A 27,377-nucleotide genomic window follows, 5' to 3' on the forward strand; every position below is an offset into this window, starting at 1 on the left:
ATCACAAAGAAGAACATTCGTGTGATGCAGAAAAAATTCAAAGATGCTGGAGGAGTGCTTGACGCCATCTGTCAAGCATGGTAGAGGCAATGTGATGGTCTGGCAGTGCTTTGGTGGTGGTAAAGTGGGAGATTTTTACAGTGAGCCAGTTTCCTCCTACAACCGGACAACGACCCAAAGCACAGCTCCAAACTATGGAAGAATTATTTAGGGATGAAGCAGTCAGCTGGTATTCTGTCTATAATAGAGTGGCCAGCACAGTCACCGGATCTCAACCCTATTGAGCTGTTTGTCGGGGCATCTTGACCGTGTGGTACGTAAGAAGTGCCCATCAAGCCAATCCAACTTGTGGGAGGTGCTGCAGGAAGCATGGGGTGAAATCTCTTCAGATTACCTCAACAAATTGACAACTAGAAAACCAAAGGTCTGCAGGGCTGTAATTGCTGTAAATGGAGGATTCTTTGACAAAAGCAAAGTTTGAAGGACACAATTATTATTTCAATTAAAAATCATTATTTCTGACCTGGTCAACGTCTTGACTATATTTCCTATTCATTTTGCAACTCATTTCATGTATGTTTTCATTCAAAACAAGGACATTTCTAAGTGACCCAAAACTTTTAAACGGTAGTGTATAGTGTACATACAGTATTATATCCTACTGAAGTCACTGAACAACTCAACTAAACCACCGTAGACTATGAGTCTAGAGGCAGGCAACACTCTCTCTCTAAATGAGGGTGAGTTTATTGAGTTTATTTTAGGTAAGGAAGAGGTGAGAGCTTTAGCTGTGAGCCTGACAGGAGAGGGCTGTTGGTGAGAAATGAGCAGTGTGAGCTCTTAGCAGGTAGTGTGTGCAGAACAGTGTGAGTGTATCACATTGTGAGTTTGGAGGCGACAGCACAGCGTCTGTGGAACAGTGAGTGTATATGGCAGGAAGTGTGTGCTTGCCGGGCCAAATCAATGTGAGACATTGAGGACACATGATGCTAATTATAATCTTCAAAACAGGTGGCGCCGCAGGTGACTAGTTCACACCACGGAAACAACTTTACCGCCTACCATTATTACCAGGTAGTAATACTGTAGGTCCTACCATAGGATAACCATAAAACAACCATAATACACCCTAGGAGGATAAAGAGAGAAACACACCTGTAAGACAAGGCTCCAGCAAAATGGCTCTCGATGTAGGTATCCATGACGGGTTTGAAATGATGGAACTTGCTGTCCTGTAGCAGGTTAATGATGTGGACCTGAAAGGGGAAGGGAAATAACTCCGTCACATACCGCTTTATGCTTTACACAAAATGCAACGCTCTTTATTTAGCCAACAACGAACGCCATTGTAAACAAGAATTTGTTCTTAACTGACTTGCCTAGTTCAATAAAGGTTAAAGTAAAAAAAGATATATACATATTTATTCAACCTAACCTCCTATGTGACACAAACTGGCCTAGTTGTCCCGATTCATCTTGCAATCACAAAGGCAGTTTGATTGCCTCACTTTCACCCATGATAAAGAAGAACAGAGCAGAGATGAGTGAATGAGTGAGTAAGTGAGTGGAGTGAGTGAGAGTGTGTGAAAGTGAGTGAGTGATTGACTGGACCAAGTCAATTGCAAGCAGACCAATCCCTCAGCTCTATATTAGAGTGATGCAACATGACTGGACTGGGATTGATCAACGAAGGCTGTGAAGCGTTACAGTATTAAGCCCATCCATTGGCTCAAGCTTCCAGTGTGTCTGTGTGTCTATGTTTACCATGCATCATTGCACTTTTTCTCTCTGACCCCAGTAAGCCACTATTGGACACAGGCCTTCTTCTCTAACGAGGCTTGGTCTACTTCCCAACTCATGCGCACGCACACACACAATTAGTTCTGCCGTCATGACATCCCAATCCTGGCTCCAACCAGCATTCAAACCAGCAGTGTGTAGAATCAACTAACGATTTAGCTGTCAGGGAGGGGGAAAACAATATGCTAGGAAATAGAAGACCACAGAAGCAGTAGCCACTTACCAGGCAGTCAAACACCTTCAGCCCATACCTCTGGGAACTCTCGTCCAAGATCCCAAAGAGCGTATCAAGTGTGTCCTGTAAAAACTGGTGAGGGAGAGATAGAGCGATAGATGTACATGAGTGAATATCTATGAGATCATGTGGATGACAATCATATGATACATCTATCAAACACGTCTTGAACACATTTCTCTTTTGAAGATGGGCAGACTTTTATATGTAAATCACAAAAGGCCAATCTAAAACAGGACATTGTTTGAGTGACGTGATCCTGAACCAATCAGGGTGAAGATAGAGGCCCCGGGGAAGGGCGGTACCTTGACTATCTCAGAGCCATCGATCTCTTTCAGCTTTAACAGGCTGTCATTGATCCTCTCTGGGTGGGCTCTCCACTTCAGCAGGTCTAACATGTCACCTACAGAGACACATGAAGAGAAACAACCACCGTTACTAACTAAGGTTGTCCATGATGGAGAGACTGTTGACTCTTGGTTCCTAGACAGACACAGACACACCCCCACAAAGAGAAACATACAGATGTAGGATCTTAATTTGATCCAGTTTGCTACAGCAGGAAAATTCTCAGCAACAAAAGTGATCAAATTAAGACTCTACATCTGCACAGTAGCATGGGTTTCTGCATAAAATGGCAACTTGCCGTTGTCTTGTCAAACAATATCATGGCAAGGCAATGAAGAAGCGTTATTGAATACACTACTCTGAGTATGCGTACAGATAAACAACTTTGCATCACTATTTGGAAAAACCAGAACATTTCTGTCAAAGCAATGTGAGGGCGTATGGTTTAAGCGCTATAATTTAATTACTGAAGTTCCTTCTGGGGAAAAAAACAATGAAATTATATTCTATTTAAAAGATATAAAAAGACAACACATTTACATTCAAACAATCCCCAAATTCAAAATAATGACGACATCTCATAATGTAACGAGCTTTAAAAGACATAAAGCAATTCTCCCAGTGTTAAAACCCCCAGACGATATGAATAAAATATCCAGGTTGAAGAATAAAGGACTCAGTCTCCACCTGCACTTCTGAAGGTGTCTGCAAAATGCTGTCAGTCTAGATGTGAGGAACTACCTGCATTTCCCCAGACAATAACCTAGATATATTCCTTGCACAATGTCTCCACTCACTATGTGCAGCTCACATTTCAGAATCTTTACACTGAGTGGTAGACTGTTTGAGAATTCAGCAATAATACAGTAATATTCAAGGCAAGACAACGACTCCGGACGAGTCAGAAACAGACTGATTATCCACTATCTAGACTGAAGGATTACACTTTACACTAGTAAGTGATCTATCGCTGGATAATAGATCCATAGAAAGTTGGAGCAGGCCTACTGTGGTGTGGGAAAGGTGTCGTTCTACTGGTTCGGGTGTAAGTCTACCGTGCAGGTGCAAGCTCTAGTACTTTGACTTCCCCTCTTACCATTCTGTGTGAGTTTAGTGGAGCAGAGGAAGGACGTGATCCAAAAGGATTCCTTGGTGCCTTTCACAGCCTGGTTGTTGCCGGGCAGATTGGCTTTGGAGAAGGGCAGCTTGAGGTAGCAGCTAGAGTCCTGGAGGTTAGCGTTCTCCTCACACTGAAAGGAGCAGAGATGCAGTAGTGGGTTAGAGCCACTACAGGAGATTGGAGAAAAAGGCTAAAGTATTACGGTATTTGGTTCATTACTTAACTGCGTTCTCAGACATTAAGGAGTTTGTTCCACTACAATATGCTGCTTCCATACACCCCGGAAAGTGCTCATGGTGGGATTTAATATATCATTATTATTATCACCATCATTCAAACAACTACAGTATATTTATTTCAATTAAATATTGCAAAGGGCTGGTGACACTATAAAGTGAGCACTGTGTATTTTACAATTCTCTAACTTTAAATTATTTTAGCCATGCTTTCTAATGTATCGGCACAGATTGGAAAGTATTTTGAAGCTCGTGTTTAAATGTGTTCTGACTAACAGTTCAGGCAGGCTATTCCCACTCTGATGCTTACACGTGGTTAGTGCTGAATCCCTCTTCCCCATGTTGGCGATGAGGAACTAGGCCACGTCAATTTCTTTCAGCTTTTTGTCCTGACTTCCATCTGACAGTGAGTGGATTTTTTACGCCAATGGAAAACAACACAAGAAGATTCTCTCTTAAGCGGCATCAAATGCAATTCCCCTAAAATCCTACAGAGAACCGGCTGTCTCAGGTAATAGCACATCAAAGATCCACAAAAGGGGAGACACATGTAAGCACTTCAAAGCGCAAGGCTCCAAAAGCAGCTGTATTTGTTATGAATTATAGCACTTTGCGCATCTGAAGCCAGGCCAAGGTGTTCTTAATCTCTCTGTTTCTCCTGCGTTAGGGGAAATGACCTGTCAGCAGTGGGAGTCTTCTTAATGAGGTGGTGAGCAGGCCTAGGAAAGGGCAGCGGGGTCAACCTGCAGAGAGCCAAGCCCAGAACCACAGGGAGGGAGTGGCCGCATAATGGCTCCTCCCACTGTCTCAACTCCTCTGTTCTCTCCCTGTATGACTGTCTAACTAAGATGGGTCTAGACAACCTAGAACCTGTGTCTCTCTACAGTACCTTGGATTATATTGTCTCTCTTTCAGGCCAAAACCTCTTTACCCCTGCCTGTGTATCTTGCTCCGTCTCAGAATAGTCCAGACTATCCACAACCTGTGCATGCTCTCTTACCCTGCCTTAGGTGCTAACTAGCCCTGCCCGTCTCTCAGAACAGTTCCTTGCTAGCCCGCAGCGAACTCTTGTGTGCTCTGTAACCTCTGTCTCTGCAGCTTATGCTCCCTAGCCCTGTCTAGCTCAACCGGCAATTACTCAGAGCTACACCCCAAAACAGGCCCCGTAGCGCAGAGCTGTGTTTAATTGGCTGTGCCTGAGGGTTGGTTTAGCTGCTGTTTGCTTTGGACAGGCCATGTGTTAAGTGGAGAGCTTACTGGGGAAGCAATGAAAACCAGCTGGGGTGGCAAGCGCCTGTTTATGACAGAGTATAAGCTGGAAAAGTCTCAACGGGAAATAGCAGTGTGAGCATGTGATGTGTGTGTGTGTGTGTGTGTGTGTGTATTTGTGCATGTGTGCTTACAGAAAATACCCACCCACCCAGCACACACACTCCACCAATGTCTCACGGTTATTGGACATCACATAAACAGATATTACTCATCATCCTGCTCGCCTGCTCATTGCTGAATCTGAAGCTAGCCTTCACTGTCGAGCCAAGCAGCCACAATCAATAATAAAACCGAGACCGTATTATTACAGCTTTTTTCCCTCAAGGTCTCAAAGAGATTCGCATTAAACAGTATGGATCGACTCGTCCGCCACTAATGTGGAACGCCTACCTAAGTGACGACTATCACGGTGGACGGGTGAGAAATGATTGTGCGTGTGTGCGTGCGTGTACAGCGGGACTCCAGTACCTTATGAATGATGAGCTCGTGGGTGCCGTCCGGCAGTGTCCGTCCGTCCTCCTGCATCAGATGAACGAAGGAGTAGCCAAACAGCTTCTTCTCCCCTTTGTCTTTCGCTGTGGAACACCGCACACACACAACGTCACTATCCCGGAAACACACTGTCGCTGACACTCTCTGCTACTCTACGATCAGACAGCTATACTATAGAGCACTAGACTGTGCAGTTATGCATCACAGGTGGCTGGTGGCACCTTAATTGGGGATGACGGCGTTACAGCAATGGCTGGGAATGGAATTAATTCCATTTACTCCACTCCAGCCATTATTATGAGCCATCCTCCCCTCACCAGACTCCTGTGTCATGCATCCATTCAACCTGAAAGCTTGAATCTCTATTCTAAGAGCCGTGGAGGAAGGGAGGGAAAATGGCACCTTTAAGGTAGCAGGTTGAAAAACGACACTTATGAGTCATAGTTCTGTAGAGGCTGCAGTATGCCCATGAGGGCAGCCTTGTGTCAGAGCAGGAGGTGGACATCACCTGAGAAGTGTTCCTCGGTGTCGTGGGAGAGGGTGACATACCGAGACTCGCTCAATTTCAGGCCTGGAAGAGGATTATGAGGAGATTGAGACACAGGCCCTTTTTACACAGACGAAAGTTGAAGGAGATTCTCGAGACGTACCGGGGGAAAAATCCAGAGAATCGACTAATTACTGTCATGTAAAGCTGTGAAATGCTCACGTCCAGCTAGCTAGCACTCACTGCTTTTGTCTTGAAGCTACAATGTAATGAGTGTACGGACAATCATTTTATTTATGTATTATTGTCTACACATGCTTGTGAATTGTTGCATTATTCAAGAGTGTAATATTGTTAAGATGAACACATATTTCTTGCATACCCTTACAAAAAAAGATTGCAGTCAGAGTGCAGTACAACTGCAGTCATTCTGCAATTACTGCGTCCAAAATGCCACAGTCGGCTGAAGTAGCAGCACTTTCACTGCTGTTTCAAAACTGCAGCGTTGTTTTGTAATGGTAGTTTAATAGTTTGTTGTTAACATGCTTACTGGCTAGCGGCTACACTATAGGCTGGGATATTGGGATATTTACGGTCAATTTTAAGCTGCAATGCAAGAATGTCTGTTGCCAAGCCCCCAAACTCTCTCTCTGCAACAACAACGCCCCAAAGGCTGGCAAAAGGCGTATAGCCGAGTCACACTGTACTGTACCGTTGCACCCTCCCTGCAAACCTCATAAGCTTACAATAACATGATCGTCCGTTGCTAATGTCAATTGAAAAGTTAACGTACATATTATGTCAATTGAAATCCCATCGTGGTGCCTCTGCTGCAACTCTCTTGAATCTAAATAAGCCCACAGATCTCTGTAAATGTCTCCCCTGACCTCTGACCCAACTGTGACCTCTGACCTTACGGCTTCTGCCCCACACAGTGTCGCCAATTTAGCGACTATGGTCGCTATATTTTTGCGAGTTTTCAGACAGGCATAGAAGCACAAGGGGAGGGGGTCTGCGGTGGGTGAAAACACTACATCAGATGCCGCAGCAAGAAATTGGTGCGGTGACATCGTCGTGGCAACGGCAAAACATCACCTAGCGACTTCTAGCGACAGATCAAGGAGGAAATAGCGGCTCGCACTGAAGAATAGTTGTCAACACTGGCCCCAGTCTCAACAGATAGCCGTTACCATAGAAACAAAGTAGAACCTCTAAAACTGCAATCACCGGAGCCACCACCAAATGGAAGATATTGGTGTTAGATGTGTGTGAGACACGTTGGTGGTGGTGTGGGTAAAGTTGTTGTGTGTTGTAATGTTCTTGACTTGCGCTTCAGTTGTGCATGCTGTCTGTTCTCTTGGCAGGTTAGCCTCGACAGTGGGCTCAAAGAGCACCTAACAAACATTAAACACTCCACACCTATAATATCACTGGCTGTGCTTCAGGATCGTCGCAAGCTAAAGTTCCTTTAGAGAGATAGAGTCAGCCGTAATAACCCAATATCAACTGAACAGGCCTCCAAGCTCTACAGGGCCACAGAGCACATCAACACGTAGCGTGAGAGAGTATGTTATCCCCAAATCACACATAAGAGGAGTCATGACTGGCTTGATATTAGTCTCATAATACAAAACATGTACACTACCGTTCAAAGGTTTGGGGTCACTTAGAAAATGTCCTTGTTAATATTATAAATGACTATTGTAGCTGGAAACGGCAGATTCTTTTATGGAATACCTACATGGGCGTACAGAGGCCCATTATCAGCAACCATCACTCCTGTGTTCCAATGGCACGTTGTGTTAGCTAATCCAAGTTAATCATTTTAAAAGGCTAATTGATCATTAGAAAACCCTTTTGCAATTATGTTAGCACAGCTGAAAACTGTTGTCTTGATTAAAGAAGCAATAAAACTGGCCTTCTTTAGACTAGTTGAGTATCTGGAGCATCAACATTTGTGGGTTCGATTACAGGCTCAAAATGGCCAGAAACAAGGACTTTCTTCTGAAAATCGGCAGTCTATTCTTGTTCTGAGAAATTAAGACTCCCGGGTGGCGCAGTGGTTTAGGGCACTGCATCGCAGTGCTAGCTGCGCCACCAGAGTATCTGGGTTCGCGCCCAGGCTGGGCTGGGTTCGCGCCCAGGCTCTGTCGCAGCCGGCCGCAACCGGGAGGTCCGTGGGGCGACGCACAATTGGCATAGCGTTGTCCGGGTTAGGGAGGGTTTGGCCGGTAGGGGATATCCTTGTCTCAGTATGTAATAAAAATGTATGCACTCTACTGTAAGTCGCTCTGGATAAGAGCGTCTGCTAAATGACTAAAATGTAAATGTAAGACTACTCCATGCGAGAAGTTTCCAAGAAACGGAAGAGCAAACTTGCTCTAACCAGAATGGAAAGAGGAGTGGGAGGCCCCGGTGCACAACTGAGCAAGAGGACAAGTACATTAGAGTATCTAGTTTGAGAAACAGATGCCTCACAAGTCATAAACTGGCAGCTTCATTAAATAGTACCCACAAAACACCAGTCTCAACGTCAACAGTGAAGAGGCGACTCCGGGATGCTGACCTTCTAGGTAGAGTTGCCAAGAAAAAGCCATATATCAGACTAGCTAATAATAAGAAAAGATTAAGATGGGCAAAATAACACAGACACTGGACAGAGGAATCTAAGTTTGAGGTGTTCGGATCACAAAGAATAACATTAGTGAGACGCAGAAAAAAAATAAACATGCTGGAGGAGTGCTTGACGCCATCTGTCAAGCATGGTGGAGGCAATGTGATGGTCTGGGGGTGCTTTGGTGGTGGTAAAGTGGGAGATTTGTACAAGCTAAAAGGGATCTTGAAGGCTATCACTCCATTTTGCAACGCCAAGCCATACCCTGTGGACAGCACTTAATTGGAGCTAGTTTCCTCCTACAACCGGACAAAGCACAGCTCCAAACTATGCAAGAACTATTTAGGGATGAAGCAGTCAGCTGGTATTCTGTTTATGATGGAGTGGCCAGCACAGTCACCGGATCTTAACCCTAATGAGCTGTTGTGGGAGCAGCTTGACCGTATGGTACGTAAGAAGGGCCCATCAAGTGCCCACCAATCCAACTTGTGGGAGGTGCTTCAGGAAGCATGGGATGAAATCTCTTCAGATTACCTCAACAAATTGACAAGTAGAATGCCAAAGGTCTGCAAGGCTGTAATTGCTGCAAATTGAGGATTCTTTGACGAAAGCAAAGTTTGAAGGACACAATTATTATTTCAATTAAAAATCATTATTTATAACCTTGTCAACGTCTTGACTATATTTCCTATTGATTTTGCAACTCATTTCATGTACGTTTTCATGGAAAACAAGGACATTTCTAAGTGACCAAAAACTTTTGAACAGTAGTGTATATGGTAACATTGGAGTACACACACACACACACACACAAACACGCACAGAGACAGACAACCAGAAAAACGCACACACACACACGCATCCCTGTTCTCCCACACTCACAATACATTATCCCAGAGTAGTGGTGGAGTAGTGTCTTACTGGAGCAGTGTCTGAACTCAAAGCGGACGTGCGAGCCCCTGAACATGTCCACAGGGATGGGTAGTTTGATCTGCTCAGCCCAGCGGGGACTGTTGTTGTGGTAGAGCACAAAGGAGTGGTACTCATCCCCACCTGGCTCCCCTGAACCAGCCGCTACATAACTCTAGAGGAGAGAGAGAACAGGAGAGAGGAAGGACGGTAGAGAGGGGGGAGAGAAAGGGGGGAGGAAAAAGAGAGGGGAGAGAAAAGAGGGAGTGAGGAGAGAGAGCAGAGATGGAGAGAGAGGGGAGAGGAAAGAGAGGAGGGGTAGATACGAGAGGGCAGAGGGGAGAGGAGAGAGTGGGGAGAGAGGGGTGTTAATAGGCAGTGGAGATGAAAGCAAGAGATGGCGAGAGGAGGAGGGAGATTGCAGGACACACACACACGGTTTAGTGGACCTGTGACGCACAGCACTCTCTGCCTCTCGCTCTGGCGGAGTGAGTGACAGGGTTGCATGCAGAGGAGAGCTCTACCAGCAGCAGAATCAAATCTATTTTCTGTATATGGCAGCAGCATCCTGTCTGATCAGGAAACCACAGTGTTTTACAGAGAAAACGAGTACCCCACCAATGACCAACACTCATCCTCATCTCACAGCTGGCTGAGGCAGATACATAAATCACACAAGCAGACGTGCCCATATAGGCCTTCAACATTAGACAACAGCCTCATTCAGTCTGATTGAACCAGGTTACTACAGTAGAGCTACGAGAATTGAAAGCACAATCATGGCTGTAATATGAAAAAGTTCATTTGCTAAAAGTCATGAATGTATCATCTTACCTTCATGACCTGGCCTTCGATGTCCAGCACATAGACCGTGATCTCCACGTTCCTGGCAACGCTCTTCCCTCCTTTCTCAAACTCTCCTTTCTCCAGCGTCACGTACAGGTCATTCCTCATCTCTCCTGCAGGAGAGTGAACAGAGGAGTTCAAATAGCAAGAAGGAAAGAACGTCTTGCTCATACACTCCGTATCTGGGTAAACCTACGCAACACTGCGGCATGCAGTGCCTGGCTCTTTTCAGCGGTTGAAATAACAGACACAATCACATTGTGTTTGATTGATTATATTTTAATGTCGAAAAAGATCTGTCATTTGCTTCATTCTACAGCTAGAGGACTCCTGATATTTCCAGGAGTGAGAAGTATACTTGCTTTGTCTGTTGTGGTCTAGTACTGTCTTTTTGCTAGCTAGGCCCATCTACTTTAAGTGCTACCCAGTGGCCTACTGGGTGTGTGAAGTGCTGACTGCTATTAACTTTCAGATGATTGTTGACACATCAAGCAGGATCAAGGGGTAGATCAATTTGTGACTTGTTTTTGTAATCAGTGGCAGTATTGGAGGGGGAGTGGTTTCATCTCTCCGAGGCAATCAGCAATAAGTACAGGGAGGTGTACTCTCCACCCCCTGCTAGTCAAGTAGCAATTATTGTTTTTTTCAGAGGCAGCTGTAAGCGACAGTCGTGTCATTGGCGGTTTTGTCACAAAACTAAGACCGTCGCCGAAACAAAGTTGTTCGAGGAAGGCTCCACACCACTCTCTCACCTCTCCCGATAGGCTTTACAGACGCTTCCCACCCCTTGGCTGCAACCGTTCTAATTTTAGTGTATACTGCGCAAACATCCCATGTGGAATTCTGTGTTCTCTGGCACACGTTTGGAACTGCGGACAAGAACGCAGAGTTCATCTCAGCTTATGCTGCCCTTCAATCCCTTTACCTTTTGGCCCTGACGGAGACATGCATCACCCCAGAGAACACTGCTAATCCCGATGCACTTCCTTCATCTGACTAGGTTTTCTCTCATAAATGGAGATGTTCTCTTTTCCCCCTCTATCACCTGTCCATCTCCTCATTTGAATTCCATGCTGTCACTGTCACTTGTCTACTCAAGCTTAACATTCTTGTCATCTATCGCCCACCAGGTGCCCTTGGAGAGTTCCTCAATGAGCTTGACATGTTGATAAGCTCATTTCCTGACAATGGCTCACCGGCTGTTCGTACTTGGCAACTTCAACCTCCCAACATCTTCTTTCGATTCATTACTTTCCAACTCTCTCTTTCCCTCCTTGCCTCTTTTCACCTCACCCTTTTGCAATCCACTCCAACTCGCAAGGCAGGCAATATGCTTGACCTCATCTTTACTAGAGGCTGTTCGCCTACTAATCTCACTGCAACCCCTATCCAGGTCTCTGATCACTACTTTGCTTCCTTTTCTGTCTCCTTTCCTCCAACCCTAACCGCTCAGCCCCTACCCAGATGCTCATGCACTGTCACAATGTTAACTCTCTCACCTCTTCTATCCTATCATCCTTCTCCCTCCTGTCTCCTGATTCTGCATCTTCAACCCTACTCTCCTCCCTTTCCACATCCTATGACTCGCACTGTCCCTTCTCCTCCCGGCCAGGTCGGCCCTCCCCTCCTTCTCCGTGGCTGAGTGACTCATTGCGAGCGTACAGAACAGGGATGAGGGCAGCTGAGCAAAAATGGCACAAAACTAAACTTCCAGAGGACCTATCATCCTTTCACTCCCTCATCTCTGCTTTCTCTTCCTATGTATTCCTCTGTAAGTGGCCAAAGCCACTTTCAATTTCAAGCTTCTGCCTCTAACCCTAGGAAACTCTTTTCTACCTTCTCCTCGATCCTTAATCCTCCATCCCCTCCCTCTCTGCGGACTATTTTGTCAACCACTTTGCAAAAAAAAGTTGACTACATCCACTACTCATTCACTCAGCCTATTGAGTCCACTGGTCTCAATCACACAGAACTACCCCTATGCCTTGAACTCTTTCTCCCCTCTCTCTCCAGATGATATCATGTGACTAGTGAGGTCTGGCCGCCCGACAACCAGCCCGCTCGACCCCATCCCCTCCTCCCTTCTCCAGACCATCTCTGGAGACCTTCTCCCATTCCTCACTTCCCTCATCAACTCATCCCTGACCACTGGCTGTGTCCCCTCTGATTTCAAAATGGCCCGAGTTGCTCCCCTCCTTAAGAAACCAACACTCGACTCATCTGACGTCGAAAACTATAGACCTGTATCCCTTTTTTTATTTGATTTCCAAAACAATTGAGCGTGCTGTCTCTGATCAACTTTCTTGTTATTTCTCTCAGAACGATCTTCTTGATCCCAACCAGTCAGGCTTCAATACGGGTCACTTAACCGAGACTGCTCTTCTCTGTGTCACGGAGGCTGTCCTCACTGCCAAAGCTGACTCTCTCTCCTAGATCTATCCGCTGCCTTCGACACCGTGAACCATCAAATCCTCCTCTCCACCCTCTCAGGGCTTGGCGTTTTAGACACTGCACACTCTTGGATTGCATCCTACCTGGCGACGTGGAGAGGATCTGCGTCTGCATTCCATACTCTCACTACTGGCATCCCCCAGGGCTCGGTTCCAAGCCCTCTCCTCTTCTCTCTATACACCAAGTCACTCGGCTCCGCAAGAAGGGAAGGCTTGCCCGCTCATCACAGTTGACAGTTTTGCCCTTCCATAGTGCAAAGAACCTTCGTATGAAACTGGACAACACCCTATCATTCTCTGCAAACATCAAAGCAGTGACCTGCTCCTGCAGGTTCATGCTCTGCAACATCTGTAGCGTATGACCGTAACTCACACAGGAAGTGGCGCAGGTCCTAATCCAGGCACTTGTCCGTTCCCGTCTGGACTACTGCAACTCGTTGTTGGCTTGGCTTCCCCCCGCTGCCATCAAACCCCTACAACTTATCCAGAACGCTGCAGCCCACCTGGTTTTCAACATTCCCACGTTCTCTCGTGTCACCCCGCTCCTCCTCAGTTGAAGCTTGTATCCACTACAAGACCATGGGGCTTACCTACGGAACAGCAAGAGGAACTGCCCCTCCCTACCTTCAGGTTATACTCAAACCCTACAACCCAACCCGAGCACTCCGTTCTGCCATCTCAGGTCTCTTGAACCTCCCACCCCTACGGGAGGGCAGCTCCCTCTCAGTCCAGTCCAAGCTCTTCTCTGTCCTAGCACCCCAATGGTGGAACCAGCTTCCCCCTGAAGCTAGGACAGCAGGGTCCCTGCCCATCTTCCAGAAAACATCTGAAACCATACCTCTTCAAACAGTATCTTAAATAATCCTCCTCGTCACCGTGACCCCCCCCCCCCAAAATATAACCTTAATCAGCACTTGCGATTATTGAGGAAAAATGTACTTCCTGTGCCTGTCTCACCTAGCTATCTTAAGAGGGCTCCGGGCAGCCGAGCGGAAATGGAGGAAAACTCGCCTCCCTGCGGACCTGGCATCCTTTCACTCCCTCCTCTCTACATTTTCCTCTTCTGTCTCTGCTGCTAAAGCCACTTTCTACCACTCTAAATTCCAAGCATCTGCCTCTAACCCTAGGAAGCTCTTTGCCACCTTCTCCTCCCTCCTGAATCCTCCTCCCTCTCCCCCCCCCTCCTCCCTCTCTGCAGATGACTTCGTCAACCATTTTGAAAAGAAGGTCGACGACATCCGATCCTCGTTTGCTAAGTCAAACGACATCGCTGGTTCTGCTCACACTGCCCTACCCTGTGCTCTGACCTCTTTCTCCCCTCTCTCTCCAGATGAAATCTCGCGTCTTGTGACGGCCGGCCGCCCAACAACCTGCCCGCTTGACCCTATCCCCTCCTCTCTTCTCCAGACCATTTCCGGAGACCTTCTCCCTTACCTCACCTCGCTCATCAACTCATCCCTGACCACTGGCTACGTCCCTTCCGTCTTCAAGAGAGCGAGAGTTGCACCCCTTCTGAAAAAACCTACACTCGATCCCTTCGATGTCAACAACTACAGGCCAGTATCCCTTCTTTCTTTTCTCTCCAAAACTCTTGAACGTGCCGTCCTTGGCCAGCTCTCCTGCTATCTCTCTCAGAATGACCTTCTTGATCCAAATCAGTCAGGTTTCAAGACTAGTCATTCAACTGAGACTGCTCTTCTCTGTATCACGGTGGCGGTCCGCACTGCTAAAGCTAACTCTCTCTCCTCTGCTCTCATCCTTCTAGACCTATCGGCTGCCTTCGACACTGTGAACCATCAGATCCTCCTCTCCACCCTCTCCGAGTTGGGCATCTCCGGCGCGGCCCACGCTTGGATTGCGTCCTACCTGACAGGTCGCTCCTACCAGGTGGCGTGGCGAGAATCTGTCTCCTCACCACGCGCTCTCACCACTGGTGTCCCCCAGGGCTCTGTTCTAGGCCCTCTCCTATTCTCGCTATACACCAAGTCACTTGGCTCTGTCATAACCTCACATGGTCTCTCCTATCATTGCTATGCAGACGACACACAATTAATCTTCTCCTTTCCCCCTTCTGATGACCAGGCGGCGAATCGCATCTCTGCATGTCTGGCAGACATATCAGTGTGGATGACGGATCACCACCTCAAGCTGAACCTCGGCAAGACGGAGCTGCTCTTCCTCCCGGGGAAGGACTGCCCGTTCCATGATCTCGCCATCACGGTTGACAACTCCATTGTGTCCTCCTCCCAGAGTGCTAAGAACCTTGGCGTGATCCTGGACAACACCCTGTCGTTCTCAACTAACATCAAGGCGGTGGCCCGTTCCTGTAGGTTCATGCTCTACAACATCCGCAGAGTACGACCCTGCCTCACACAGGAAGCGGCGCAGGTCCTAATCCAGGCACTTGTCATCTCCCGTCTGGATTACTGCAACTCGCTGTTGGCTGGGCTCCCTGCCTGTGCCATTAAACCCCTACAACTCATCCAGAACGCCGCAGCCCGTCTGGTGTTCAACCTTCCCAAGTTCTCTCACGTCACCCCGCTCCTCCGCTCTCTCCACTGGCTTCCAGTTGAAGCTCGCATCCGCTACAAGACCATGGTGCTTGCCTACGGAGCTGTGAGGGGAACGGCACCTCAGTACCTCCAGGCTCTGATCTGGCCCTACACCCAAACAAGGGCACTGCGTTCATCCACCTCTGGCCTGCTCGCCTCCCTACCACTGAGGAAGTACAGTTCCCGCTCAGCCCAGTCAAAACTGTTCGCTGCTCTGGCCCCCCAATGGTGGAACAAACTCCCTCACGACGCCAGGACAGCGGAGTCAATCACCACCTTCCGGAGACACCTGAAACCCCACCTCTTTAAGGAATACCTAGGATAGGATAAAGTAATCCTTCTGACCCCCCCCCCCCCCCCCCCCTTAAAAGATTTAGATGCACTGTTGTAAAGTGGCTGTTCCACTGGATGTCATAAGGTGAATGCACCAATTTGTAAGTCGCTCTGGATAAGAGCGTCTGCTAAATGACTTAAATGTAAATGTAAATGTTAAGATGAATGCACTAACTGTAAGTCGCTCTGGATAAGAGTGTCTGCTAAATGACAAATGTAAAAATGTCAATGTGAAAGAGGTTCCCTGTCGTGTATGTTAGTATAAATACACGTAAAGCCAACCTGCAATTTTTCTTGCTGTTCAGTGGTCATTTACATTTTACGTAATACACATAAATGTTAGAGTTAAATGTCAGTACAGAGTTAAATAAGTTCAGGAGAAAAGTCTGTTCATATCTATCAGCAAAGAGAAGAACAATGCATTGACACATCACACTGTCAGCAAGGATAGGGTGACCTCCTCACCCCATTGACAGACATGGAAGTGACAGGGACTGACACAGGGTCGGCACAGGGCACAGATCTGCTTTCAGGGCAGACGGGTCTGAGGGTTCTGAATCTGAACATTCCACAAAAACAACTTCCCGAAGGCTGGCAAAAGGCGTATAGCTGAGTCACACTGGACTGTACAGTGGCACCCTCCCTGCATACCTCATAAGCTTACAATAACATGTAAAATATGACTGAAATAAATCAATGCGTTCTTCCAAAGGCATGGTTTTCACTTGCGCCTGCACTTTCAGACACGTTTCCGTTGCACTTTCCGGCGTGTGGGGGGCTTAGGAGGTAGAACGGACGTACAGTCGCAGTACGACATTACGGCTAAGCAACTACACCATTAAAGATGGCAGGTGCTTCCTGCAGTATGACTCAAGACGGGTGACATCGATGCCATGTGACTACACAAACACACACAGTCGTCTAGTGGTAACACATTAATGTGCTATTCCATCACCTCACCAGACGCTCTTAATTCCATCCTCACTTACATTCTGATCTGCTGGGAAGTGTTAGTGTTTTGATGCTGTACATAGATAACTGAACTATCTGAGCCAGTGAGAAGTGTTAGTATTTTGATGCTGTACATAGATAACTGAACTATCTGAGCCAGTGAGAAGTGTTAGTATTTTGATGCTGTACATATATAACTGAACTATCTGAGCCAGTGAGAAGTGTTAGTATTTTGATGCTGTACATAGATAACTGAACTATCTGAGCCAGTGAGAAGTGTTAGTATTTTGATGCTGTACATATATATACACATACACAAGAGTAGCTAGTAGCTGCCTCATATGAAAACAGTCTCCTGAGGAGGTCTGTCTGTAACTTCACCGCCTAGAGAATAATTACAGGAAAGGACACATGTATACACTCAAGGCAGCCTTTGACTGGTGCAGGAATTAGAAGGGCAGTCTTGGGTAGGAAATAGCCGAATGGTGGTGGTACATGTTTTAAAAATAGAGTTTTTGGAGGAGTAGTACAACGTAGCAAGGCAACATCTGCACGAGAGAAGACAGGTCCGTATCCGCTTCAGAGAATGGTTAGCCACAGAATAGAAACGAGAGGAAGTCATCTTCTCTCAGCCCGTGCGTGTGTGTGTGTGTGTGTGTGTGTGTGTGTGTGTGTGTGTGCGTGTGTGTGTGTGTAAATAGCTCTCCCCATCTCTATCTAATGGTGTTCCGGGTCCAACTCAACTGGCTAATAGGCATCACCATGGTAACCCAGAGAGATTGACTCACACACACACACACACACACACACACACACACACACACACACACACACACACACACACACACACACACACACACACACACACACACACACACACACACACACACACACACACACACACACACACACCCTGGAGGCTGACAGAGAGAGCAGCGCAGCCTGACTATAATCCTCTGCCTACAGGAGCATACACAGACTAAAATCACTAACCCAGGGGCACACTGAAAGTGGGAGAAGACTCTCTGACAAAGAGATGTATAAATGTTGAGTTACTGTAGAAGGCAGAACACTAGGGGCCACACAGCGAAAGGTTCCTCTTTATGTGTTTCTCTTTCTATGAATGAATGTACACATCGATTTTTTTCTTAATTGTTTGTTTCACAGGTACATTTTACTGTACACTTTACTATGTACAGTCATTCATGCCAATATACAGTCACCGGACAGTTTATTAGGTCATCTAGTATCGGGTTGAACCCTCCTTTTCCTCCAGAACAAACCACACTTTGCCCGGCGTTCAATTGTTGCTCAATTGTTACCAAGGGACCCAACGTGTGCCAGGAAAAGTTGTGCGTTCTGAGATGCCTTTCTGCACACCGCTGTTGTACTGCGCCATTATTTGCACGATTCTTGCCATTCTCCTTCGACTTCTCTCACCAACGAGCTGTTTTGGCCCACAGGACTGCCGCTGACTGGATGGTTTTTGTTTGTAGCACCATTCTCGGTAAACCCTGGACACTGTCGTGTGTGAAAAGCCTAGTAGGCCGGCGGTTTCTGAGATACTGGAACCGGCGCGCCTGGCACCGACGATCATACCTCGCTCAAAGTAGCTCAGGTCACTTGTTTTGCCCATTCTAACGTTAATAGAGTAGGTCTTCTTAATATAGCAGGCCACGTGACTCACTGTCTGTAGGAGCGATCCATTTTCGGGAACGCGGTGGTATACCTGGACACGAGTGTAGATTTACCTGCAAAACCAGTGCAGTACAGACATCGTTCTGTTTTGACCAAAGAAGAGGCTGGCTGTGTGGGAGGTTTCGTACCTGGCATGATGATGTCAGAGAAGCCCAGTTTCTTGGTGATGGACACTCCTCTGGTGAACAACACCATGTACTCTCTCCTCAGCTGTTCAATGTCCCCGTGCAGCAACTGGAGAGACACAGCCAGACCTGGGAACAGAAGAAGCCCACGCAAATGTTTGGAATTAAAGTTATGCGTCTTGAAAACTTGACATGTAGTAAGATATGACTCACACACACACACACACACACACACACACACACACACACACACACACACACACACACACACACACACACACACACACACACACACACACACACACACACACACACACACACACACACACACACACACACACACACAGTGAGTCAGACTACGGTATGCTTTAAGAAAAAATAATAAGAGAAAGCATTGGTGTCGTCTGCATCTAATACTGTATATTGGATAGTATGTAAATAATTGAAAATGTCAGACTGTGGCCTTGGAATAAAACCCTGGCTTCTATTTTCAGTTTTTTTCACGTACATAACGTTCCATATCTCCTTGACCCCAAGCTAGATATTGCGCCGTTTTTCAGGGAAGTGAAAGAGGCTTTTGGTCAACCAGGCCATTGATCCTGTCATTCTGGAAGGTTTCAGGTCACTATGTTCTCGAATTTAGAAACTGTGACATATTTGGCCGGGCCTGCTAAAATGAGAAGCTACAGTACTTTGTGGCCCAAGATGGCAAGGGTTCAATTCCCCCCAAACTACAATATCCACACACAAAAACACACGCACACATAGACGCACGCACACACACTTCTCAAACAGATTTGCCTGTCATTGCTCAAACCACAGGAAAACAGACAGTGGACTTGTAACAACACTGAAATCCTTCCACAGTAACGTTATGTCTCTACATGGCACAGTCCAGGCTTGATCAATAACGAAAGAAAAGAAACCCATTAAGTTTGGGGGGAGATTCCACAGTGCTTGGGGCATGTACGCCTTGCCCTCCCTTTCATGTGGATGAAGCCCATGGCACAGCCTCACAGCCACTCCAGGGCCACAATTAGGCAACCCCTGCTTCATTACTATTCTACACAGTAACACACAGAGTACTCCGTGCTGCCAGCCTGCCTGTCATCGCTTTGACAAACTCTCCCCTCTGTCCTCCTCACTGGCTTTTCATCAACTTAACACAAGGAGCACAGGGAGCAACAGGATGGAACATTTCTCCTGTTCAGCAACAACACACAGTCTTGCGTTGTTCCTGTCCGTTGTGGAGCATCATTCTGTCACTTTTGCTGACTCCGTACCCTCTCTATCTCTCCATATTCTCTCCATCTCTCTATTCCTGCTTAGTCTCTCTCCCTCTCATCCTCTCGCTCTATGATTATTCAAACCAATATAATTTCCCACATTCCTCTGCTCCAGATTTTATCATATTTTTTTTTTATTTGTCTCTCCCTTGTTAATTGGCTAGCAGCTAGCTAATATCTCTCTGGCTGAGAGCCAGGTCCATGGCTGGTTTTGGTTAGTAGTTGGAAGCTTTACACAGCGAGCCCCGCTACGCAGCACAGCACTGCACACCACCACTCCATTTTAATTGTTCCCCTGACAACCAGACTAATGAATTTAAGGCCTTTAATTATGCAAGGTATTCCACCGTCTCCTCATCAATGATCTATAAGCGCAGGACCTGCGGAGAAGAGAGAAGATGAGCGGAGTCACCTGGCTGCAAGGCTTGTGTGGCTCAACCGATTGTCTCGTAGTGCGGTAGTATAGTAGTCTACTGCGGTACAGCCGAACGTGTAAGAGGCTGGAGGTGATATTGAAATGAAGCGGATACATCCTGTACAGTAGGAATGGCAGATGGCTTTAAATACACAGAATTAGAGGGGGGAAAACCCAAGTGAAATGTTTGCTCTGCAGAAGTCAACATTTCTGTCTCTTCAGAATTCCTAATCTGCTTTTATGCATAACATGCTGTTACTAGAAAATATTTGCACATGCCGGGTTTCCATGGAACTACTTCATATGCACTGTAACTATGTCAAAGTTTTATGCCGAGTCGTAATTAATGAATGTGCCCTCTCTCCTCAATGAAGCGAACTGGGTTGACATTACTCATCGTCAACTGCTGTATCAACCCATATTGCATTCGTCATTCAGATGAAACGCACACAGCTTCACTGGAACGCATTTCGAGATGTCCCGTTTCATTTTTCAGCGGCTTTCGAAACGGGAAGCCTGATCCAGCGCTCAGTATGATCGATGACACAATCTGGAAGGTATTCGATGGAAAGCCCCGGAGCCACCGATAAACACAACTTAACAAGCCAGGGTCAGAGAAAATGTGCAATTTAATATAATTCCACTACAGAGGTGAACAGGGTCAGCGTGTTCAATGGTCTGGTGTGGTACGCATCTACACAGAGACACGCAGTGTACGGAGCACGCTGACGCTGATCACCACACCTAGCAGGATCTCCGTTAGTGGCTTCAACATCAGGTCGACCTCTAACAGACCGTATGCAAAGGTCCCATGTCTGTAGCTCTTACTCTCTCATTCAATTTAACAGAGATGTAGCTGTGGGTTTCGATGAACTAAACTAACCGTATCCACCGAGTGTTTAAAACATTGAGAACACCTTCCTAATATCGAGTTATTGACACAATGAAGAGAAAAACGGAGACTACAACCAAAGTGTGTCCAGTTGGAAAGTTTCCCCCCCAAAAACATTGGGGTCAACAGTTAGGACGAGGAATAACAGCTAGATTAAATCCAACGAAAGCCGCTGCGTGAAGATGCACACAAACACGAGCTGGCAATGACGGACTATTTTTCACTGCTGTCATATCTACACTTATACTCATTATAATGCCGTTATTGCTTTCGCGCCGAGTTTTACTATTTATCAAGGCCACTTGGCGCTAATAATAAGGCTTAGGCTACTTTTTCATCATTTGACCTCGTCTCTTTTGAACTTGTGTGTTGGTGGTTGGGTCATTGTTATTTTATTTTGTCCATATAAAAATAAATAAGATACTACACTGTTAAAATGCACTCCACAAATCAAAATGTATTGAACACTTTCACCTGGATTCACCTGGTCAGTCGGTGTCATGGAAAGAGCAGCCCTCAGTGCAGAAACCGAATGTGAAGTGGGGGCGGCAGGTAGCCTAGCAGTTAAGAGCGTTGGGCCAGTAACGAAAAGGTTGCTGGGTCGATTCTCGAGCCGGCAAGATGGAAAAATCTGCCGTTCCGCCCTTGAGCAAGACGGCACCCAACAACAACTGCGTCCATGACGTGGATGTTGATAAAGGCAGCCCATCCCCCCGCACCTCTGATTCAGGGGGGTTAAATGCGGAAGAGACATTTTGGTTGAATGCATTCAGTTGTGCAACTGACTAGGTATCCCCTTTCCCCTTCCCCTTTGGTGATGTATTGAAGCATACAGTGAAATAAGTTGCTATATACCACTATCAACTGTCAACTGCCTGGCTACCACTTCTTCTAAATTCAGCAGAGCAGAACACTGAATTGCTATCCTCTTAGTTAACATCTAATTTGCATGTCTTATCTGATATCAACAACAACACAACAGACTACGAGATACTACTATAATATGCAACTCATCTTATAGGAGTTATTCATTCAACTCCATTGAGTCAGAGAGAGTGCAGTAAATGGTTGATGAAAGTTTATCTCTGTAAGGATAATGTTATCCTACAGGGTCAGCGTGTTATCCTGTATGCGACAATCCCCAGTTCACTTTTGTCTGGGAATTCATTCCAATTTCTGGCTTATCAATTGAACTGAGCAAATTACATCTTAATTTATTCCAAAGCCAATCTTTCATTTGGGATTTTAGCTGGCGCCGGTGCTGGATATTGCGATTGCTAGCTATTAGGGCTGACCCCATTTAGACGACTGGTCGATTGTTTGACGGATAGGCTGTTGGTCGACCAAAATGTCTTTAGTCGAGCAGTAGCAAAAAGAATATTGTGCGCAAGACACCTGTCTGATTGTCTGATTGGCTCCTGCGAGTGGACTAATCGATTGCGGAGGCCATTGGGATGACACAATCCATCAATCTGAGACATGGTACTGAAATTCTATATGGTGTTAACATGTAAGAAGAATGGTGCAACACCAATAGAAATGTCAATAAGTGTGCTTTTCCCACGTTGGGTAGTGGTCGCTGTCCGGGGTTCTGAAACACATCAGAGCGCTGTTGAATTGGCGCATTTCCATAGACCATGGTGCTTTGTGCATGATAGTAAAGTTAACCAGCATATTGGTGTTGAGAACAATGCGGAGGAGGCAGCAGCGAAGTTGGGAGACGAGGGGGCTTGCAAACTATTACAGACTACAAAGGGAAGCACAGCCACGAGCTGCCCAGTGACGCGAGCCTACCAGACGAGCTAAATCACTTCTATGCTCGCTTCGAGGCAAGCAACACTGAGGCATGCATGAGAGCATCAGCTGTTCCGGACGACTGTGTTATCACGCTCTCCGTAGCCGACGTGAGTAAGACCTTTAAACAGGTCAACATACACAAGGCCGCAGGGCCAGACGGATTACCAGGATGTGTGCTCCGGGCATGTGCTGATCAACTGGCAGGTGTCTTCACTGACATTTTCAACATGTCCCTGATTGAGTCTGTAATACCAACATGCTTCAAGCAGACCACCATAGTCCCTGTGCCCAAGAACACAAAGGCAGCCTGCCTAAATGACTACAGACCCGTAGCACTCACGTCCGTAGCCATGAAGTGCTTTGAAAGGCTGGTAATGGCTCACATCAACACCATTATCCCAGAAACCCTAGACCCACTCCAATTTGCATACCGCCCAAACAGATCAACAGATGATGCAATCTCTATTGCACTCCACACTGCCCTTTCCCACCTGGACAAAAGGAACACCTACAGTGGGGAGAACAAGTATTTGATACACTGTCGATTTTGCAGGTTTTCCTACTTACAAAGCATGTAGAGGTCTGTAATTTTTATCATAGGTACCAACTGTGAGAGACGGAATCTAAAACAAAAATCCAGAAAATCACATTGTATGATTTTTAAGTAATTAATTAGCATTTTATTGCATGACATAATACAAACCCGGATTATTTGTATTGTGCCCCCCGCCCCCCCTAACCCCTCTTTTTATGCTGCTGCTACTCTCTGTTTATCTTATATGCATAGTCACTTTAACTGTACATTCATGTACATACTACCTAAATTGGCTCGACCAACCAGTGCTCCCGCACATTGGCTAAGCGGACTATCTGCATTGTGTCCCACCACCCGCCAACCCCTCTTTTCACGCTTCTGCTACTCTCTGTTCATCATATATGCATAGACACTTTAACGATACCTACATGTACATACGACCTCAATAAGCCTGACTAACAGGTGTCTGTATATAGCCTTGCTACTCTTTTTTCAAATGTCTTTTTACTGTTGTTTTATTTCTTTACGTACCTACACACACAAACATACCTTTTTTCCCCGCACCATTGGTTAGAGCCTGTAAGTAAGCATTTCACTGTAAGGTCTACACCTGTTGCATTCAGCGCACGTGACAAAAACTTTGATTTGATTTGAGAAAACCGCCCTTGCCTTAATTGTCGAAGAAAAGTGAGGCTAGAGTAAACCCCAACTTAATTAGGACTATAATCATTAGCCTAACTTAAAATGTGCCTGGCGTTATAAATCATCCATATACATCCACAGAAATAAGACATACACCGTTTCTGTTGCCTGTTTGAGTGTTCGTTTAATAGTCTACTGATTCCGTGAGCACCAAGCCTCGCGCAACCACCTGTCGAATAAACTATTTCACAAATGCGGCTGTTTTTTAATTATTTGCTTTGCTGTTCTAAAGGCTTTACACGTGTTCATTAGAACAGCCTACCTGGTATTATCTATCATTTACTTAGTGTTGTTCCAAATTGTCCGAAAAATTATATGTATAATAATGACCCTCCCTTTTCCTTGAGCTCCTTCGTATTGTTATTATCACTATTATTGTTATTAAGATCGTCATTATAATAATAAGTAACGTCATTATCATTCGTAGGCTTAGCACAGCAGCCTGTAGTCCTAAGAGCCATTCTGTTTAGTCTTAACACCGTAACTTACTTAGGCTTGGCTTTCAATAGTTATACAGGCTACTGTATCAACCAGTAATTTATTTGTTCATGTCATCACACAGCATACGAGTCATTCGTGATTTGAAATGCAATCAAGCATTTTAGTTTGAAAATCAAATAAAGCGACCATTGAATAATTCGCGTAAAACAATAAATAGGCCAAACCGTTACATTTCAGAAATTGCATTCATGAATAAATGCGACAGGTTTTAGTCTTTGCTGTAATAAAAACTTTACAATAAATATATATTTTTAAACATGACAACAGACTCTGGCACACTTATAATTTATTTAGTGTTGTTTACATCATTCAAAACGAAAAATATATATTGTAATCTAACAGCACCAGTTTGGCACACACATTATACACGCAGCGCTTGGTCCTTAGCTTCAGTATTTTCCACAACTAGTCACATTTAGTTTCGAGTTTATTTGTCACGTCCACTGCATTCATTTTTGCTGTCACGTGTTACGGTGTTCAGAGTTTGTTATAACCAACTTATTGATGTGATTATGATAGGCTATAGGTCAGGCCCTATTGGTCGCATGCATGCGATGCATATATATGTCATGTAAATAATGCAAGAGTTGAGGGAAAAGGGAATGTTTTTCCTAAACAAATTAGGGATTTCGGGTAACATTGCAATTTCTGACCGAAAAGTGATGTTGCAGCTTCAGCAACACGGACAGCGCGATACACACTGTTGATGTGCTGTGGCCGTCGCTGCAGCAGGGAGGAGAGGGAGACAACGGGTGCTAGTCACACACAGTCTTTTTCTATAACACAGCGCAGTACGTCTGAGCAGGGCACGGCACAATCAATTCAATTGCGGTCAGACTCCCTCCAGTCATTTGTGTGTCTTAATTATTTCATCAAACATTTTCCTTAAAGCATCAGACAAGCTCAATGCATATTGTTGATTTGAATACAACACATGTTGTGTTCATGTGGAAAAATACACGTTTAAAAGTGTCAGGACAGATGACTCTTGGTCGACTAACTATCGTTATTAACTCTCAGATGCAGACGTCATGTAAATTCGCCGTGGATAGCGCAGTACGCTAAATGACTTTGTGTCAGTCATCGTAATTACTGCGTTGCTGCTGCTCCCTCCACTACTAGATTATTTAAACTCCCCCGAGTTTTGACGGCACCTCACGCAATTACCGCTGGTCTTTCGAGGCGCTGAGGCAGAAATAAGAGCCGACTTGTAGATCTGTCTCTGCGATAGACTCTGTTTATGGTGATTAAAATCCTTTAATCCTTCCCAGTGTTTTCTATGTGGAGAGAATACAGACCAGTTAGCTACTAATCGTATTGTTGTAAACAAGCTATATAAGAATAGGGCAGTTATTGAAATTAGCCGTTGTCGATACACACGCACGTACCCATGCATGCACAGACAAATACACACACACACACACACAATATAAATGTAGGCCTATTTGAGAAAAGATTCATACATATGTTAAAGGCTCCTCCGTCAACTTTCTTTCCATCCGATTTACCATTTCCTCTCACAGCCAAAACCTAATGTTCTCCTCATATCCATCAACCTGTTGCTAGGGAGAACTACAGACAGCCAGTTTCATATGGAAGGGATTGCTATTTATATCAGTTCAATGCATATTGAGCTGTGCAGGCTTCCCGCCGAGCAGCGAGGTACAAGCCCAGCTACATGGGGAACTCTTCAGCAGAGAGCTAATCGGCTTGCCATTAAACTCCCATCCATCGCATCTCATGTATTTTCAGTTTGCAGAAATGTTGAGGTATAATGTTTTGGCTCGAGGTGAGAAATACAAAGGGAGGTTGTTCCTTACCCGTGTTGGAACCCGATAGGTTGTATCTGGAGCTGACCTTCCTGATGATGTTCTCGTGGATTTGATACCACTCGCTTTCCGTGGTACATCTGGAACACAAAAGGCCAAGCATGGTGTGTCATGCATGACTTGGGTCAACACGATAACATTAGCCCAATAGCATTCTTGAACTTTCGAATATAAATCCAATGAAACACAAGGGTAGAGAAGGGTCACTTCTCTGGGCTAAATACTATCGGCATATTGTCCACCCATTTCAGCCCCTACTGTATATAGGTCAAACCGTTACTGTGTCCATAATGGCTATTTCAATCCCCCTCGGCATGCATCTAGAGTGCCTTAATAGTACCCGTGTGTGTGTGTGTGTGTGTGTGTGTGTGTGTGTGTGTGTGTGTGTGTGTGTGTGTGTGTGTGTGTGTGTGTGTGTGTGTGTGTGTGTGTGTGTGAGTGAGTGAGTGAGTGAAAACTGGTCAACACTATTTCACCACAATCCGTCCACTGTGAAAGCTGAACAGGGTATCTGCATACTCTGTGCATTTTGCACTACCTCAGCCAGTATTGTCTCACTCATTATTTCATTGTCTGTGAGAGGGTACTGAAGTGCATTGTGAGTTGTGGCGTCTGTGTAAAATGCACTTTCGATATGATGGAAGGTGACTCACGCGTAAACTTTCAGTAGGTGGTCGTCTTTAGAGTCTGCCGTGAGGAGGTCTGCGATACTGACCACGGCACAGCCGAAGGGCCGTCTGTACTGGACACTACACAGGTTCTTCTTCTCCCCGGCGCCCATCCGCCCTGCAACCAACACAACGACAACACAGTCAATGTCTGTACATCAGCGCTCTGTAGTTACTATATTAGACAGTGCTACCACTATACTATAATTACTGCAATACTATAATACTATGTTATTACTGTGTTCATTTATTTTTTATGTATGCACTATAAATGTAGTGTGTGA

The 27,377-nt window shown here is 45.7% G+C and overlaps 1 protein-coding gene across 3 annotated transcripts in view; it reads right to left on the reverse strand.

The window, feature by feature from the left end:
- The window catches only part of LOC129838787 (dedicator of cytokinesis protein 4-like), a 145,720-nt gene that overhangs the window by 52,935 nt on the left and 65,408 nt on the right, over window positions 1-27,377 (reverse strand). For all 3 annotated transcript variants that reach the window (XM_055905961.1, XM_055905962.1, XM_055905960.1), the window contains exons 11-20: window positions 27,079-27,211; window positions 26,417-26,505; window positions 18,472-18,597; window positions 10,348-10,472; window positions 9,526-9,688; window positions 5,480-5,586; window positions 3,480-3,633; window positions 2,341-2,438; window positions 2,024-2,107; window positions 1,156-1,256 (exon numbers count right to left, since the gene is read on the reverse strand). In XM_055905961.1, coding sequence (XP_055761936.1) covers window positions 1,156-1,256; window positions 2,024-2,107; window positions 2,341-2,438; window positions 3,480-3,633; window positions 5,480-5,586; window positions 9,526-9,688; window positions 10,348-10,472; window positions 18,472-18,597; window positions 26,417-26,505; window positions 27,079-27,211 — 1,180 coding nt within the window. The remainder of the gene's footprint in view (window positions 1-1,155; window positions 1,257-2,023; window positions 2,108-2,340; window positions 2,439-3,479; window positions 3,634-5,479; window positions 5,587-9,525; window positions 9,689-10,347; window positions 10,473-18,471; window positions 18,598-26,416; window positions 26,506-27,078; window positions 27,212-27,377) is intronic.

This window comes from Salvelinus fontinalis, chromosome 39, assembly GCF_029448725.1.
Source record: "Salvelinus fontinalis isolate EN_2023a chromosome 39, ASM2944872v1, whole genome shotgun sequence".
Classification (NCBI taxonomy): Eukaryota; Metazoa; Chordata; class Actinopteri; order Salmoniformes; family Salmonidae; genus Salvelinus; species Salvelinus fontinalis.